This window comes from Magnolia sinica, chromosome 13 (genome assembly GCF_029962835.1).
Source record: "Magnolia sinica isolate HGM2019 chromosome 13, MsV1, whole genome shotgun sequence".
Taxonomy (NCBI): Eukaryota; Viridiplantae; Streptophyta; class Magnoliopsida; order Magnoliales; family Magnoliaceae; genus Magnolia; species Magnolia sinica.
This window is the reverse complement of record NC_080585.1, coordinates 11,261,818-11,280,575: the sequence shown is the minus strand read 5'-3', so window position 1 is coordinate 11,280,575 and position 18,758 is coordinate 11,261,818. Positions and strand designations below refer to the sequence as shown.

Here is an 18,758-nt window from a genome sequence, read left to right as displayed (position 1 = left end):
TGTTCGTCATCGTGACGTATGTGGTGGCATGTGCATTAGCTAGCTAACTCTAAACGCATGTGGGCTTAGCAAAGTTCACCACAGAGGCCATAGCTTGATAGTCCACGAGAACTATATAGTTCTCTCGCCCTTGATACCCTCCCCATCATAGCCAATGCTTTGACAGAGGACTGGCTCGCAGACTGCTAATGATTTTCCGAAAATCAAAATTGCCCCTCACAAACTGGCAGCTGCAAGGCAAACATCTAATTGCATTCCAGAGAAGAAACTTTTTGCACCGGTTCAAAGCAATAAATCTTACCAGAATGAAACAAAGGGTCCCTCCCACATTTCTTTAAAAAAGGCAGAAGTTTTTAGATGGCTAGTAATTGTCAAAAATTGTCTCTCATGCAAAAGTATGGGCTTGACTGGCATTGATTTTGTTGCAAATATATTTCAGGCAGACCAGAGATCAAACATAGACACCTGTAGCCAGGAGCAAGAATAAAGATCCAAAACCCTGCAACAGGCAGACCAACTTCCACATTAGGAACAGGCTAGACTGATCTCTTCGGCATGTTAATTTTCTGTGCTATGGCAAACAGAAATAGTAAAGTCGTGCTGATGTACCAGGAAAATAGATGCCACGGCCCCAGTCGTAAGCTCTTTTGACATGCTACGGTTTCGCCTCGATGAAGTAGCTTCATAGCTGCAAAACACCACAGGATGGAAGAATGAGAAAGTTATTGATCATCATGCTCCTTATGATAAGTTCCATCCTATTTAAGGGCCTCTTGGGATGTTGGGCAATGCCAATTGAATTATATAGGATGGACTTGTCCATTTCGAGTGGGAGATGAAGAAACCGATTGAAAAAATACACCCTTTAATGTGCTTTCACTCTGGCTTGACGTTTTGGTATAACCACATGTCCCAGTTATTCTGATGAACATTCCAAAGAAATCAGAATATTTCCCCATTGCAAAAAGGCCCAAATCTATCATGCATTGTGAAAGGGGAACTGAATCAATGCCACCCCTGATTGACACTGGCACCCTCTTCTTTCTGTCAAAGGTATCCAATAGCACAACTTTGGATTATTGTAGGCTAGTAACAAGAGCAGGTGTAAATAGTGGACCCTGCATGAAAATAGTTTTTTTCTTTTCTTTTTCCTCTGTAAGATAGAACTGCATAAATCAAGCTCAAAAAATAAAAAATAAAATAACAACAAAAGTGTATAATAACAATAGAGAAACATAAGATAAGGGAGAGAATGGAAACAACAAATTATTACGTGATACAACGCCCAAGTCGGAAAATGCCGTATGTGTGATTTACTAGAAATAAATTATGAAGAAAAGAAAGAAAATTAGGCCACTTCGAGGGTGGTCAACCTCCTCAAGCAATTTGCATTCTTTTTCTATTATCTTTATTACATTCTCTACTCTATTTAATACCCAACCATTCAAATTTCAACACCCAGATCCATAGCTCAAGTGGTAGACTGAGTGAAAGATACCTCATTTCAACACTTAGGTCTTGGTATCGATTCCCTAGAGGGGGTGGCTAACAGTGAAGTGTGAACTGACAGTGGGTGTACTGACAAGCTAACAGAAAAAGAAAAAAAAAAAAAACCATTCAAATTTCGAACAACATCTAGTAATTTCTAATGCTAAAACGAGATAAGAAAAATATCATCTCCTTTATTTTGAACTTCAAATTGCTGAAAATCCGGAATGGTAGCTGATGATGACGCCATGTCAGCTGGACCATGGCATGCTGATGATGGTACATATCATTCCCACCTCCTTGAAAATTCCCTTGTCCTCAAGGGCAGCCTGCTCCTTAAAAACTAAGGCCGTCAGGTGATACCCACTCCTATGATGGATTCTTCCTCCTCCACTACATCTTCTTCGGAACCCATGAGAATGGCTAATTGCGTCTTACATAAGGGTATGCCAAATCGGTTACGTATCGGCCAATACAGCCGATACGTAACGGTAACGGTGCGAACCGTTACCCGTTTCGGGGCCGTATCGGCCGTTACGATTTTTTGTACCCGTAACGGTCAAAAAACGGTCTTCTTTTTTTTTTTTGCATTTTAAGCTCCGTTTTTGCTGTTTTTTTGAAACTTCTTGCTTCCAAACTGTTTCTCACTCCTTCTACTACTAATTTCAACCAACCTTGGCTGGATATTTGAGGAAAAAACACATTATATTGCGGATTTTGTTGAATCAAAGCTTGGTGGGCCATTTTTCATAAATTTGTCAAAAACAGGTATTTATACTTTTTTTAATATGTTTTGCTGTTTTAGTCATCTCATATGATGTGTTAATCATAGTAGAACATGTTAATATGCATTTTACAGATTTGGGATGCCATTTAATATTTTTTTAATATTTTCTTCTATTTACGCATGAATTTTGACCCTTTTTTTTTTAAATTCGAAAAATCAATTTTTAATGGTTGTTTTGTTGTTTTAATCATGCCATATGATGTGTTAATCATATTAGAACATGTTAATGTGCATTTTACAGATTTGGGGTGCCATTTTATATTTTTTAAATATTTTTTTCTATTTACGCATGAATTTTGCCCCTTTTTTTTAAAATTCAAAAAATCAATTTTTAATGATTGTTTTGCTGTTTTAATCATGCCATATGATGTGTTAATCATAGTAGAACATGTTAATGTGTATTTTACAGATTTGGGGTGCCATTTGATATTTTTTAAATATTTTTTTCTATTTACGCATGAATTTTAGCCATTTTTTTTAAAATTCGAAAAATCAATTTTTAATGGTTGTATTGCTGTTTTAATCATGTCATATGATGTGTTAATCATAGTAGAATATGTTAATGTGCATTTTACAGATTTGCGGTGCCATTTTATAATTTTTTAATATTTTTTTCTATTTACGCATTAATTATGACCCTTTTTTTTTAAATTCAAAAAATAATTTTTTAACGATTGTTTTACTGTTTTAATCATGCCATGTGATGTGTTAATCATAGTAGAACATGTTAATGTGTATTTTACAGATTTGGGTGTCATTTTATAATTTTTTTCTATTTTCGAATTAGTGACTTTATGTTTTTATTTGCTTATATTGGACAAGTTTTGCCTTGGAGCTTCTTAAGATTTAGTTAGAATATAAAATCATCTTTATTAACATAGGTCATACACTCATACTCATATCTAATTATCTAGTGTCTACCTAAACCTAAAGAAATGTCTAGGTCTGGCCAACAACAAGTGATGATATTGGATGGCAACATTGTGAGAGGGTTGGTGGTACTAAGCACCAAATGAAGTGCAAGTATTTTGATAGACTAGTGACTGGTGGAATTATCCGTCTCAAACAACATTTGGCACATCGAAAGGGTCAAGTTGCGCCATGTAGTAGAGTACCGAAAGAGATAATGCTTTTAATGCAAGCTAGTCTAGATGGGTCGAAGGGTAAACGTGCTGCTCTACAAAAGAAGAAAGATGATATTTTGGATGCAGCTCGACAGGAGGTGTTTGGTCCTAAATATATGGGCATTCGTGATGAAGATATTATTGATTCTGACGAAGATTCAGATCGAGAATTTACTATAGAAGGAGAGAGAGCTTGCATCTAGCTCGTGAAGAAGAAGAACGTCGCCGCATGTTTGGCACGCATGGGTCAGTGCGTGATACAGGGGGGGCAATGGGAGTGGGAGTGGGAGTGCAACTGCTTCTGCAGGTGGGAGGGGGGGTAGGTTTGGTGGGATACGACATATGTTTGGGAGCCGACGACAGACATCTTCACGTGATGCCCCTATACGTTTGGATGAAGAAGTAAATGAGCCTAGGAGACCCTCTATTGATCCAATCATATTTAGGAAAGAATCAACTAAACAAAAGAAGATAAAACAAATGTGGAGTAGAACTTCCGTTGAGAAATTAGGTAGAGCAGCAGCAAAGTTATTTATACATGCCAACATACCTCCTAACACAGCCAATTCTCCATATTGGCAGGTGGTAATTGATGCAGCAGCAGAAGCAGGTGAAGGAATAAAAGCTCCCACGGCTAAGGAGATTAGGGGGAAATGGACAGATGCAGAGTATGCGGATGTGAAAGCATACGTGGCTACCTTTAAACCTGTATGGCAAGCCAGAGGATGTACAATCATGTGTGATGGTTGGACTGGCCCAACCAGACGTAGCATGATCAACTTCATGGTATACTGCCACTTAGGAACTATATACCACAAGTCAATTGATGCCTCAGAGGCAACAAAAAATTCTACTTATATTAATGGACTAATGGATAAAGTTGTGGACGAGATTGGAGAGGAGAATATAGTGCAGATTGTGACAGATAATAAAGCAACATATAAGCTTGCAGGACATATGTTGATGGATAAGAGAAAACATCTTTTTTGGACACCATGTGTTGCCCATTGTATTAATCTTATATTGGAAGATATTGGGAAGAAGAAGAATGTTAAGGAAATGGTCGAAAGGGCAAGGGAAGTGACTACGTTTATTTACAACCATAATCAAGTAGTTGCTATAATGAGAAAGTTCACAAAAGGACGAGAGTTGTTGAGGCCTGGGGCGACTAGATTCGCAACAAACTTTATAACATTAGAGAGTTTATTCCAGCATAGGGAAGAGTTGAGTGAGATGTTCGCTTCCTGAGAATGGCTCAACACAAAACATGGGAAAAAGACATCAAGGACACCGGTCGAAGTTGCGAACACCATACGGGACAACAAGTATTAGAAGAAGGTCAAGGCGATCCTAAAGGTGATGGACCCACTAATGAGGGTACTCCGTCTTGTTGAATCCGATGAAGCACCTACCATGGGCTTCCTATATGATGCCATGGATAAGGCAAAGTTTGCAATTCAACGTGATTGTAGAAGTTGGGAGACTTATTGGAAGATGATCGACAAGAGATGGACAAAACAACTCCATCACGATCTTCATGCAGCAGGTTACTAGCTAAATCCTAGGTATAGATATGCTCAATCATTTGTTGCGGATGATGAAGTTCGTGTCGGGTTAAAAAATGTGATAAAAAGATTAGAGCCTGACTTAGATCTGCAAATAAAGGCATTAAATGAATTAGATACATTTGGAAATCGCCTTGGTAGCTTTGGAGATGCTCTTACACAGCATGCAGTATCTAGATTGCAACCGGCCAAATGGTGGATTAATTTCGGAGAGAGTACGAAGGCTCTCCAAAAAATTGCAGTAAAAGTTTTGAGCCAGACAACATCTTCCTCTAGCTGCGAAAGGAATTGGAGTTGTTTTGCGCTCATTCATTCAAAGAATAGGAATAGATTGCAGACTAGAACATTAGATAGACTTGTCTTCATGCACTACAATATAAAACTAAGAATGCGACGACATCATAGAAGCATTACAGCTGCTGATGACGGAGACTACTGTCCAATAAACTTGGACAATATTTATGATGAAGATGACCCACTTCTACCTTAGTTGGAAACAAAGGAAAAGCAAATTGAAGAGGATAGTGAAGAATTGGAAATTGATGACCCAGATATACGCAGAGCGCAACAAGAGAGTCGTGCAGATGTGTTGGACCCAGTAAGAGGGGCAGCGTTTATGCCACGTACGGATACGGCTCAAGATCAACAAAAGAGTACGAGCAGTGGTAGCGTGACCATGTCGGATGATGACGATGACCCCCCTGCCCCTGGTGCTGACACTTCTGGTGTTGCTCAGCGCCCTATACAGCCGTCTACAGATCACGATGTCGATGAACATCGACGAAGTGGTACACGAGGTCGGACTTATGAGTGTACCGAGTCACAATACAGCCAGCAGGAGGTGGGTACATCTAGTGGTGCACCGGGTCCGGGAGGTTCGGAACATCAGCAGGCTCATGGTCTTGGTTATTATGATGGATATTCTTATGGTGAATTGAATTATGATGGTTATACTGAGCCTGTTCCATCACATTCATGTTGGAGTAGCCCTCCCGATCAATATCCATATGATTATAGATATCCAAATCCAAATCCAAGTTACTCATCACAGCAGACGCACTCTCAATCTCAAGATTCTCAACAGCCTGAGTATGGGCACCAGGCTATTCGACGGGCACTGGTGGATATCCTTACTCCGGGTCAGAGTCATTGCCTAGTCAGGATCAGTCATCCTCTAGTTACGTTGATCTAGTATTTCCTTCTGGCACTGGATATTATGGATATGCAGCACCTACACCTATTGGACAGCCTCAGCCTGATGGTGACGATGACGATGATGTGGAGGTCGAGCAACCACAAAAAAGCAGATTTTCATTTTGGTGGTGACTTGTGATTGTGAATATATATTTGTGTTAAGGTAAGTATTTGCAGCAAACAGCTCACAACAGTATTATTGCAAGAAGCCATGCACACACTTGACACTGCCGAACTTGTATTTAAAATAGCTCCCCTGACAACCAATCAAGTAATCCTTAATCAAGTTGCAGGGGAGTATATCAGACACTACTAATTTTTTTTTTTAATATTCTTGACTTGAGGATGACAGGTCATAGACAGGAATCACACTATCACAGTCACGTGCACCACACTGCACAGGACCACAGGTATGTTCGAGAAATTCCTCAAAAATAATTGCAAACACCTAATGTAAGATATTTTCATTTTACATTCATTCTAATATATCTATCATTGATAGTAGATAGTTAGAAAATTAAATATATGAATTTTGTAGTCAAATTCAGGTTATCTGGTTCATAAATTCATCAGACAGTCCGATACAACTTCTCACCAAAGAGTGGACCGTTACACCACCATAAACATGTTCCAATTTATAAATGAATGCATATTTGGAATGCTTAGAATATTCTGGATTTAATCCATATTTTTTTGGCAAAAAAAAATTTTGCACCGTTACGAGCCGTTACGCCCCCGTATCCGTATCGGTTTTGGAGGACACCGTTACGCCAACCGATACCGATATGGGACATCTTACATTGGTAGCCCATGCTAAACTTTTCATCACAGTTATAGCATAATCCATGCCTTCGACGTTCTTGCATTTCTTGTAAAGTCAACTGCCTGGTGGGCGGTGTGTCCTCCTTGGCTGAGGAAATCATCACGAGGGTAGAAGATTTCAAGTCATTGGGCCTAAAGTTTGATCGATGGAAGCCATTTGGAATGCTTCTACAAGAGTACCAGTTGAGAAATTTTAACCCCTACTTGAATATCTTCACGCAACCCTAAAATGAAACACCCAATTAAAAAAGAATTGGACAATCACGAGGTGCGATTTGCTAATCTCTCAAAATGGGATTGATAATTTCGAATTGTGGTAGTTTGTTGTAGCTTGCACAACTCGCCACTAAGGTCTTCATTATTTGTGGATCCAAAGTGCACACAAAGGGCACGAGTGAATTAACACCAGTTCATTTCATCAATAGTCTTCTTCACCCACTGATATCATGAAATGGCATCACTAGAGAGATGAATTGCAGCGAGCCCCACCATTTGATCATCTGAAATTTGGTTGAACTCCTGAAATCATTCGGCCATGTAGATCCAACTGGCGAGATCGGACCATTAAATCTAGGAAAATAAAGCTTAACTCATTGATGGTATGCCTGATTTTGTTGTGAACCTCCAGATTCAGCTATAGTTCTATTTGACACCTTCTCAATCTGCATGAGTTACACGGAAGAAGCAATTTGTTCAAAACGTTTCAACATGTCCCGTAGTTGACCGCAAAGATTACTGACCTCCTGCGCAAGCTCCACATTGGAAACCATGGCTAATGGAATCTGTCAACAGACTGAAGATCGCTGGCCTTGGTACTAGTTGATACGACGCCCAAGTCAGAAAATGTCGTATGTGTGATTTAACAAAAATAAATTAAGAAAAGATAGAAAATACGGCCACTTGGAGGGTGGTCGAACTCCTCAAGTAATTTGCATGCTTTTTCTATTTTCTTTATTACATTATCTACTCTATTTAATACCAATCATTCAAATTTCAAATAACAACTAGCTATTTCTAATGCTAAAATGAGATAATGAGAATATTCTCTCCTTTATTTATGTTATAACTCCTTTATTTTGAACTTCAAATTGCTGAAAATCCAAAATGGCAGTTGATGATGAAGCCACTTAGCCAGACCATGGTAAGCTGATGACGGTACATATCATTACGGCACCCATTCTTCGCCCTCTGCAGACCTGTATTTGGGCCAACCATTGTCATCTACAAGTATCCACTGGATGCAACCTAGGCCACTTTCATTTACAATTTTTGTTTCAGAAAGTTGATCTCTGCAATCACAGTGTGGACATTGGTGATAGAAAAAATAGGCAGGATTTTGAAGCAGGAACTGTAGTAGGATTTTGATATTTTATTCCTACAACTGAGACTGTAAAAGCCAGTGCAATGAGTCTTTCTCAATGTTTACCAACTCCCCTAGCCACACCTTATCGATTCCAGGAATGACGCTGGTTTCATCATTCGTAGGATGAAATCTTTTGTAGCCAGTGGGCTTCTTGTATTACGTTCTTGAAAGATAGTATCTTGCTTTTTGCTTAGGGTTGTAAAGCTCTTGGGCACTTCCCCTTTATCTTTCAAAAAAAAATATATTACAAACAGGTGAAGCACCACCCCTTCTCCCATTTTCCAAATACAAAATTGCTCCTTTCATTTTTCTCCTCAGCTCCTGGAACTCTCTCCCTTTCTGCCAGTGGCTTAGGCTCCTCTCCAGCTGGTTTGGGAGCTATGTGAGGGAAAGCTCGCTTCTTTTTTTTTTCTTTCTGTGGAGCTGTTTGCAATGGCCCACAATCCCTATGACATGTTAATGCCAGTTCCTCTTACATGTTCACTCAGACACCTCATCAAGTCAACTGTCCCTGCTGTAATCATGGTTTAAAACATAGTCCGGTATGACTCAATTACGTCCAAGTTGTACCAGTTCCAGTCCACAACGAAACAAGTCACGGGATTGTTTTTGGTCCCCAACTGAGTCCCACTTTGAAACCACTACTTCAATCAATGTTTGTAATTAATAATCAATATCACTTTAGGGATGTCAGAGCCCCGTCTGGCTCATGGTATACCTAGCAGAGGTTGGATAAACCTTTGCACTTGGCAAACACACCCCCTCACTTGTTGATAAGCATTGTCGTTTAGCTTTGCATCTCATACTACCAACTTTCATCAATTTTCTGCTGGACTTGCTAAACCCTGGGCAGATGATTTTTTCCAAAAGCAAACCACTTTATTGAGATTACTGACTGTTCAACACGTTTTCTTCAAGTAGTAGCATTTCAAAGCTTTGCTCATGTTCTGATGGCGGGATTTTGATGCAAACCCTAAAAGGGGATACAAACGAATCAAAGAAAAGAAAAGAAAAAAAAAAAGATTGTAGGAAAGAACCCTAACAATCCTCTGGCCTAATGCTAGAGATCATGAAAAGCCCTCAAATCTTCTAGAAAGAAACATGAAAAGTGAATTTTTATTCCATGATCATAATAATGCCTTACACGTCCTTAACATAGCTTTATAATAGGCTTAAACCAAATAAAGAAGCCCTAATAACATAAAATAACCAAATTGCCCCTGAATACCATCACAACCACATGGGCCTTATGTAAATGGGCCATAACTCATTTAAACGGCCTCGGAATTGCATGATTTTGAACTTGATTGAAAGCTAACTTAATGGGTTATCAAACAAGACCAATTTCACACCATTTGAACATCATTTGGTGCCCCAAAAACAGCTCACCAAAATTGTGACGAAAATGCAAAAGCGAAAATTATTAAATACCCAATCTAACCCGAATAACTAACTAAAACAAATAAATCCTAGAAATAAATAAACTTTTTTTTTTTAAGCAAAACACATATAATTCTAGAATAATGACCATCAAAATGATCCTCTTGGTCCCACAATGTAGTCTGACCGTTGATCTCATTTGACTGATCATCAGACCACGGATCTTGTTTAGATAATCAATCAAGACAATTTGAATGGTTGGGTTCTTTAGATCTCGATCAATTGGCCCTGTGGCCATTTGATTGCATCAAATTTCATCTCAACAATTCCATGAGTCAGCAATCATGCTCCTCTAAGTAAGCTCCTAGACTACCTATCGTTTTCGGTACTTCAGTTGAGGAGCTCACATCCTATCGGACTTGAAAGGCATGACAAATGCAAACAATCACATCAACCTGTTGGACCTTAGTTACAACAACGTCTAAAAAACCAATAGGTATTGGACCTACTTGGAGGGCATGACAAATGCAGACAATCACATTCAACTGCTAAGTGATTAGAAGCTAATTAATACAATTGAAAAGTCAAGGTGAGAAAGGGTAAAGACCAAAGAGAAAAGGGTTTTGAAGAGTTTTCTGATCTGTTTATCAAAGAATTTTGAAGTCCATTCCTATACAACGATTCATTATTTCAAATTCAAGGTGCTTGAACCAAAATTACAACTGTTAAGCTCTCAGATAACATTGACAGAGCAAACTACAAAGGGTAGGAACGCATCAAATAGTAAGACAAATGCTTGAGTATTGATTAAGTCTACAATAGGATGCAACACTCCTCCGAGGGACGAACATTACAAATTAATCAGTGGAAATTGGTTTTGAACCAATCCTAAGTGCACTAATCACGTCTTCTGTATTTGGTTGCTAGGGAATGTCTTCATACTAGGTATTTAGCCTTTAGGCAAGGCATTTGAGATGCTATAATAGTTTTATTTATTTCTTATTATTGGGGGGGGGGGAAGATGAATTGGTCATTTGCAAAAGGTCACTTGCAGCCCCAATAATTAAGGAGATCTGAACCATGATGAAGACAATAAGGTGTCATTTGGCCATGTACAACCTTGAAAGTTACAAACAGAACCATATCAAAAGTAGGTCCAAAAACATGAAATAAATATTCCTAGACTCCATGGTGATGGGTAAAAAAGAACCTAGACGGGTATGGCAAAGAACCATTAAGTTGGCATCAATCATTCCGTGCTTTGTGAGATGACTATTGGACTCGTGGCTTGTAAAATCTGTGAACTTTGGGCCATTGCAATCAAAAGAACCCTCCAACTGGTTGAGCGTAGAGGAAAAGGGGATGCCGATAAGCCTAATACTGATGTATCCTAGTAAACCAATTCAAAGTGGTGGATATACCTACGATACACAATACATCGATCTAGGCATCATATCTATGGCGTATCGTGTCTGATACTTCCATTTTATGTTATAAAATACATATCCATGCACCCTAAAATGTATTCCATATCTGGGTATCATATTATTCCATTCATGTCTAACACCTATGTTGCAAATGTAAAATCCATATGATGATGTACCCGTTCTGCCGCAACAGCAGCAGCAACAACAACTGATGTACTCATTCCACCACCACAAACCACGACGACAATGAAAGAAAATAAAAGCATAATTCATAGTTTTTCAATGAGAAAAGAAATGGGAAAAGAGAGGGGAGGGAGGCTTACATGAAGAACATGGCAGTGACGGCAAGGCCAGATGCTATCAAGAGAAAGGCAAGGGTTGGATACCACACGTCGGGGACGGGGCTTGTTATGGGCTTCGATGCCGGAGCCTTTGGACACAGAAAACAGAAACAGAAGCATTTCAGAGAAAGAGAGAGAATGGAAAAAAAAAAAAACCCTTGTAGATGATTCTTCAACATAGTGCAAAGAGAAAGAGAGAAAGGTGGGATTGAGAGGGTTACCATCACAGACAGACAGATAGACAGAGAATCTGAAGAAATGGTATGGAAGTCTGCGGCTTCTGTCTCCGCCCTCGCACCTCTTCCTTCTGTCTTCTGCCTTCGTTTGCAGATCTCCCTTGGACTTAAGACTTATGTAGAACAGTGAGAAAGATATATGCGCAACTCTACTCCGATACTAACGCCACCGTCAGTTACACGGTCCTGAAAGGGGATCTGTGGGGGCCACCTTCATGTACATGACTTAAATCCGTGCAGTCCATCCATTTTGAAAGATCATTTTAGGGCATAAACACAAAATTGAAGGTTTGAGTGGACCACACCAGAGGAAGCAGTAGTGACAATGACGCCTACCGTTGAAACCTTCCTAGGGCCCACAGTAAGGTTTATTTGCCGTCCAACCTGTTCATAAGGTCAGACAGACCTGGATGAAGGGGAAACATAAATATCGGCTTGATCCAAAACTTCTGTGGCACCCAAGAGGTTTTCAACGGTAGGCGTTCCATACCCACTGTTTCCTGTGGTATGGTTCACTTGAGCGTTAGATCTGCTTCCTTTTTGGGCTCATGCCCTAAAATGACCTTTCAAAATGGATGTACGGCATGGATTTAAAAAATACATCAATTTGGGCCCACAGATCCCCTGCCACGACCGTCCGTCTCTAGCTAGGTCCGGTGGGGTAGTGCCCAATCCCCGTCCGGTGCATTCGTGACTGTGGGGTACACCGTAATGAATGTGCCTTACATCCACGCCGTCCAACCGTTTTGACAGCTCATTTTAGTTCATGATTTCAAAAATTAAGCAGATCCAATTCTCAGGTGGACCAAACCACAGAAAACAGTGGTGATTGACCATGAAAAACTTCTAGTGGGCCACAAAAGTTTTGGGTCAAGCTGATATTCGTGTGGTTTTTTCATCCTGGTCTTTGGGACCTTATAATTTATAAACAAGTTGGATGGTAAATAAACAATCCGATGGCCCGCAAGAAGCTTTTTTATGGGCTAGTATTCATTCACCGCTGTTTCCTGTGGTATCGTCCACCTAAGGTTTGGATCAGCTTCTTTTACGATCATGCCTTAAAATGAGCTGTCAAAACGGATGAACGGCACGTACATGAAGGTGGGCCCCACAGTCAGGGATTCACCGACCTTGGATCACTGTGCCACTAGACATGTCTCGTGGCACGCCTTCGCCTGATCCGGGCCGTTCCTTTGGGTGTCCCACCGTGCAAATGCCGTCATCGGGTGAGCCAGACATATGAGAAGTGTGGATGCTTTGTAACCCACATTGAAGCGTCTGATGACTGGTCAAGCCTGATTTCTACCGAGGGTGGGGACACCTGAACCTGATGAACGGATACGCCACTCCCAGCCTCTCTCACACGCGTCATATTGTCACATGCGGCTATAGATCTAAGAACCCGCCAGAATCCATAGAGATGTAAGAGAGACTAATCCGGAAATGAAGAGAGACTCCGGAGTTGGCACGTGACTCGGTTGAGTCCGTAAGTCATGACCCGATCCACGTACGTAAGTTAAATGGTAACCCGGATGGCCTGTTCCTTTGATGAACGGTACCGCCCAACTTGAGACGGCCTTATGGATGGACCCAACGCTCAAAATGGTTGCAGCAATCAAGTGTCTGTAACTTACCAATCTATATAGACTTCTATTTTTGTGGACCCTACTGGAATTATTTTTAACCATTTAAAACAGTAGCAACCATCCGCGACCATTCAAAGTGGGTAATTCAGGGGTTGTCAAGGGGTCCGGCCATCCCATTGGATCTTCGAGCACCCAGCTCAGTGACAAGCCATTTTGACAAACCATGCATCACGGTTGTTACACGCTCCCAATCAGGATATTTGCAGGGCAGCAGTGCATCTGAGTGGACGGCCGAGATTCATTGCCACTGCACCAACCAATGGACTTCAGAAGTACTGAATCCAGAACATACACATGGTCTGTCAAAAATAGAGTAAGGTGAAATGAGACATTCACATAACAGGTACTGATGTGGGTTTACCCACTGATTTCGTATTGCGCATCCATCTACCAGGCAATTAGTGAAAATGATTGGGCCATGGCCCATTCGCAAGTTGTCCCTCCAATCGAGATGAAAATTCCATACCAAACCACTATACTAGCATCCCAACCTACAGGTACATTGATACGATCCTGGCCCATATCATTTGATAACAACTAATTATATAGGAAAAAGGCAGGATCTATGCAAGATTACAATATTTCAATGATAGCAATAAATACAAAATATCACTCAATTAAATCTAATTCATATATACTAATCCCTGTCCAGATAGAATTTTGTTTCTATATCTTTATTTATTTTATTTTCAGATCCTACACACACTATAAGTAAGAACCCCTCTTACCATGCACACGGCTTTCATATCCCAATTAGAACAGAAGTCTTCAAACTCCTAAGATGAGTGATCTGGATCATCAGACCTTTGGTGCGCTGTTCTTGAATACAATCACTTGCATTTTAGATACTGGAATTATACAACTCCTTCCTGACATACCCAACTGGTTAGATGAATCCGGTTAGCCACTTGGTTTTTCTTATTACTAAGAGAAAAATGACGCTATGGACCACGTAAGGAACACATGAGTCTGCAAAAGAATTATTGTAGACTGCAATATGTTTTGTAGAATGCAATATTTTCAACTGCTAGCAGCAATGACTGAAACTGCAAAAATGCCAGCACAAAGCACTACCGCTTCTTCCGCATTTCTTCTTCAGTTAGAGATCAAGCTTGCGAACCAATAGAGTGGGTGGGCCATGTTACGATTGTGCCTCGAAAAACCAATGATTACGTTCTAGACCTCATTTCATTTAAGTGTGATTTATTCATTTACTAACACACGTCTGTATATGATATGAAGCAAAAAGTCTTAGCCATCAGATGTCCATCAAGCTTAGTTTAAAACAAATTAATAGTCTAAACGAAAAGTTAATTGTTGAAAACATTTGATTAACCAATAGAAAACCTTTAATGTGTTAGCAAGCCACTAAAACACTTGAACGACCCAATCCATAAGATCAGCCCACATGTCTTAAGTAGATGAAAGGGATCCCTCGTTGAATCACTGTGAACTTTGATGAACCATGATGTATTGCACCCAGCTATACTCACTATTATTGGCCATGAGAAGACCTTGTAAAGTGAGCCAAAGCATATCTAATCAAGACCTTTTCATCCACATATCCTTAGGTTTAAGGATTTGTTGGAGCTAGTGCACCCACAAGTCAATCTAGTATAGGCATGCTAGTGCGCCCACAAGTTAATCTAGTATAGGCATGTGGGTCTCTCATCTAGAGACTTATAGTCGACCCTGCTAATGTAAGTGCCCAATAGGTCCAAACCAGGATCTTCTATCTAAAGTGCACACATGCTTATGTGGTCTACAGCTAAGGCATACCGACAAATAGTCGTGCCTGATAATGACCTTCGATCCTAACTCATTGTCTACCCCTCACACAAGATGACAAACAAAATAATACCACAAGTTTGCCCTAAAACCCACCATGTGGTCATCACCAAATTGGGTACTAAGATCCGTGGTCCCACAACTCTCTCTTGGCTACTAGCGGTTGTATCTAATCTCAAGCTCCCAAAGATAACTAGAGAAATCCCCTCTATAACCCATATAAATTCCATATTCCACACATATTAATGAACCTGATGAATGAATGCATCATATAATAAACTGAGATGTAACATTAGTTTTGCATGTCACAACCCCAACACATAACAAATTGCAAGACGAACCTATGAATATTCCTAATGTGGACATCCTATGTGAGGGGAGCAAAGACAAGTTGAGATGAAAGGTCTCCACCATCACGCACAACGATGAGTCAATGTGCTATAGCCCTACATGGCAAAGTGTGCCATCGGAATAGACTCCTGGTGGTGGACCTATTGGTACTTGCATTGGTAGATCGACTCCAAATCTCTAGACCAAGAGTTTCATCATGCCGAGACTAGATTAACTGGTGGATGTAGTAGCATTGACAAATATAATCCATAAACCTAAGAACGTGTGAGAAGTTCAAGGTCTTGATTATATGTGCTTTTACCCTACAAGGTTACATTGGTGGCCCCGACATGCGGGTGGTGTTGGGTGCATGTCAGGGTCACATTAAGGCTTACATGATTCAACATACGGGATCCACTGGTTTACCTGGGGTATGTCTGGTCCATCTTATAATTTGGACCATCAATCAGGTGCATCCAATGATTTTTTATATCATTAATAGAGTTTTTTCTACCACCAAAATTCAAGTATAACAATTAATTTGCTTTAAATCAATCTTAATAGACATCCAATGGTTAAAATTTATCAATCCATCCTAACTTGCATGGGACATTGAGCTAGAATGGTGGCCATGACGGTGGATGGAATGAACCATTATGGGAGCATAAATAAACAAAAGCATAGTCTTTAGATGAAGTAGGGCATACCAAAGTTTGTAGGGTGGTGAAGTACAATACTTGGTGCCTCTTCTTAAAACCCGAACTCCTGTACTAATCCCACCCCAATGGATATGAGAGTAAGCTTCACCCCCTTGGGCATCACTACCTTTGAGAGAGACAGAGAGAGCAAAGAAGAAGAGAGAGGAGAAGATAAGAGGGAGGAGAACATGTCTTCTCACTCATTCCCTTCCATCCACACTTCCACACATCGGGTCACCTAGTGGATGGCTCTCATCATGAGCCCCTAGCCCTATTGTTGTTACGGAAAAATGTCCGTGCATGATCAATGTAGGCAAGGCCAAAACACAAGAAAATTGCCAAACAAAAACCTAAAAGGCCAAACCAAAACAAGTGACAAAAGGCATAAAGATTTATGTAGTTCGACAACATACCTACTCCACAGGGCAACAATATAAAGCTTTTTTGTTCACTAGAAACAAAAATACAGGGCTTACCTCTCCCACCCGTATAAGGAATCCCAGAAGATGAACCAATGGAACGCCTCTCTCAGCCTATGGCCCTCCTTATATGGACCACATCGCGTGAGAGAGCATTCAACAAAACCAGGAGAAACAGGCTTCACCCACATACATGTCTGTACAGATGGATATACGGACGAGAGAGAGAGAGAGAGAGAGAGAGAGAGAGAAACCATCTCTCAATAGGAGACTTCTACTCTCCAATGCCCCAACAATTGTAGGGGTGTGCAAGAAATTTTCGCTACATTTCACCTAGAATAAACTAGGGATTGACTTCCTAATTGGAAGGCCAACATCGGGCAGCACTATCCATTTTTCATGGCATTGATCAGAGGTATGTATATACATAGTTTGTGTTTATGCCTTTGGATTTGATTGCATCTAGATGAGGATCCATTGATCTACTAAAAGTCCTAATTTCTTGAAAAGTTTATGCTTCCCTTGTCTTTCTAAAACCCTAACAGGCTATATCGGATTATCCTTCAAGTCAAATCAATTTAGTGATGATGAAAGAGGAAATCAATCCACACGCCAAAGCCAGGCCTTCAACAACTAATCTCTTTTTCTAGGTTTCAGCTGCAAATATCACTCCAATTTTCCAAGCAAACAAAAATTCCAAGTACCATGATGCATTGTTACAGAAATACAACAAATCCATTCAGAATACCTATTGGAGTCCAAGAATCTTTAGGTAACAAGTGAAAAAACACCATATGCAGCTGTCGAAGGAACCACAATATTGTCAAATCTGTCTTTAGATGTGAAGAAAACGAGAAGGATTCTGAAGGATCCTCTTGATAACAATGTAGAGTCATTGCCCCACAGACCTGGTGAGCACATAGAGAGGTTACTAATTAAGATTTTGACGAACATGTGAGTATGTGTTCTTTGAACTTCTCGAGTTCGGCCAGAACCTCCTCCTCTGGCCTGTAAATCAAATCGCTCATACGCCATATCTGCACCAATCAACCGCAACAAGGGGGGAAAAAGACGATTAACTATCAAGGTTGAGAGAACGTAGTAAGATGTCCCCGAAAGAGTCATATAGCAAAATGTCAAGCATTGGAAAAACTGATATATTCTATGCTCCAATTCTTTCAGTTGAATCAAAATCCTTCAATATATTCACAAAAAGTAAAACCAAATAGCATAAAAGATTGTCACAGAACTACATTCGTCATTGAAATGGCTTATCTTCATTTTCATGGCTTGCTTTCAGTTAACAAAATGCACATGCGGAAGCCACATTATGCAGCCCAATAAAATCATACAGCTTGGACATAACAGCACTAAGGGGATGGGAAGAAAAAGAGAATATATCAAAAGGTTCTACAACCGGCAGCAAAATACCCCACCAATGGGCTGCAACTTGCAACAGGTCACTACTTGTGGTAAAATAAGTGCATGTGCAATTTTTATATTTCGCATGAGAGATTAACACATACTGGCAAAATGTGCAAATATTCAGGTCATTCATCAGGTAGGGAACAGCATGGATGTGACCTGACAACACATGTACAAATGGATGGGTAGAAAAAGGATGACAAACAGTGTGTTAAACACATCCGTGTGGCCCACCTAATGAATACATTCTTAATTATTTGGGCCAGGGATTCATGGTCGCCCCATTTAATGATTGCCCAGATCCCACAAACACACGTGTAGTGGTTTACCTCTTCACCCTTCTATCATGTAAATTGCATGGCACTTCTTTTTTGTGAAATACACAAGGTGGTACCAACTTGCAGTGAAGTTAAAACTCACATCTCAAGTTAAGAAGGTATTGTTATGAACTAACACTTGCCCAACCTCAACAATAATGTATTCTATGAAACTATACTCCACTGCTAGTGTATATCAGAAATAAAAGCTAACCTGCAATGTTCCTCCTCCAGCAGTACTCTCACAGTCATCAGAGACACTAACAATTGTCCATGGATCAGATGTGTTCCAGTGAAAATCAACGACTTTATCTCTACATGCAGACATACATTACTGAATTATTATCCAGTCAATTATAAATAAGGAAAATTGCATGAGAAAGATAAAAGGAAAATAGCCACAATAAA

The 18,758-nt window shown here is 40.1% G+C and overlaps 2 protein-coding genes across 2 annotated transcripts in view; both read right to left on the bottom strand.

Moving 5' to 3' along the window:
* Positions 1-231: 231 nt before the first annotated feature.
* On the bottom strand, positions 232-11,871 carry LOC131222794 (uncharacterized). The gene is made up of 4 exons (XM_058217993.1): positions 11,713-11,871; positions 11,474-11,580; positions 610-688; positions 232-499 (listed from the first exon to the last, which is right to left on the bottom strand). The coding sequence occupies exons 1-4, from the start codon at positions 11,713-11,715 to the stop codon at positions 452-454; spliced, it is 237 nt and encodes a 78-aa protein (XP_058073976.1). The 5' UTR covers positions 11,716-11,871; the 3' UTR covers positions 232-451.
* A 5,357-nt stretch (positions 11,872-17,228) lies between these two features.
* LOC131222792 (WD-40 repeat-containing protein MSI4-like) overlaps positions 17,229-18,758 on the bottom strand; it is a 37,633-nt gene continuing 36,103 nt past the window's right edge. The window contains exons 14-15 of the mRNA XM_058217992.1: positions 18,565-18,664; positions 17,229-17,645 (exon numbers count right to left, since the gene is read on the bottom strand). Of these exons, the coding sequence (XP_058073975.1) occupies positions 17,544-17,645; positions 18,565-18,664 (202 nt within the window). The 3' untranslated portion in view covers positions 17,229-17,543. The remainder of the gene's footprint in view (positions 17,646-18,564; positions 18,665-18,758) is intronic.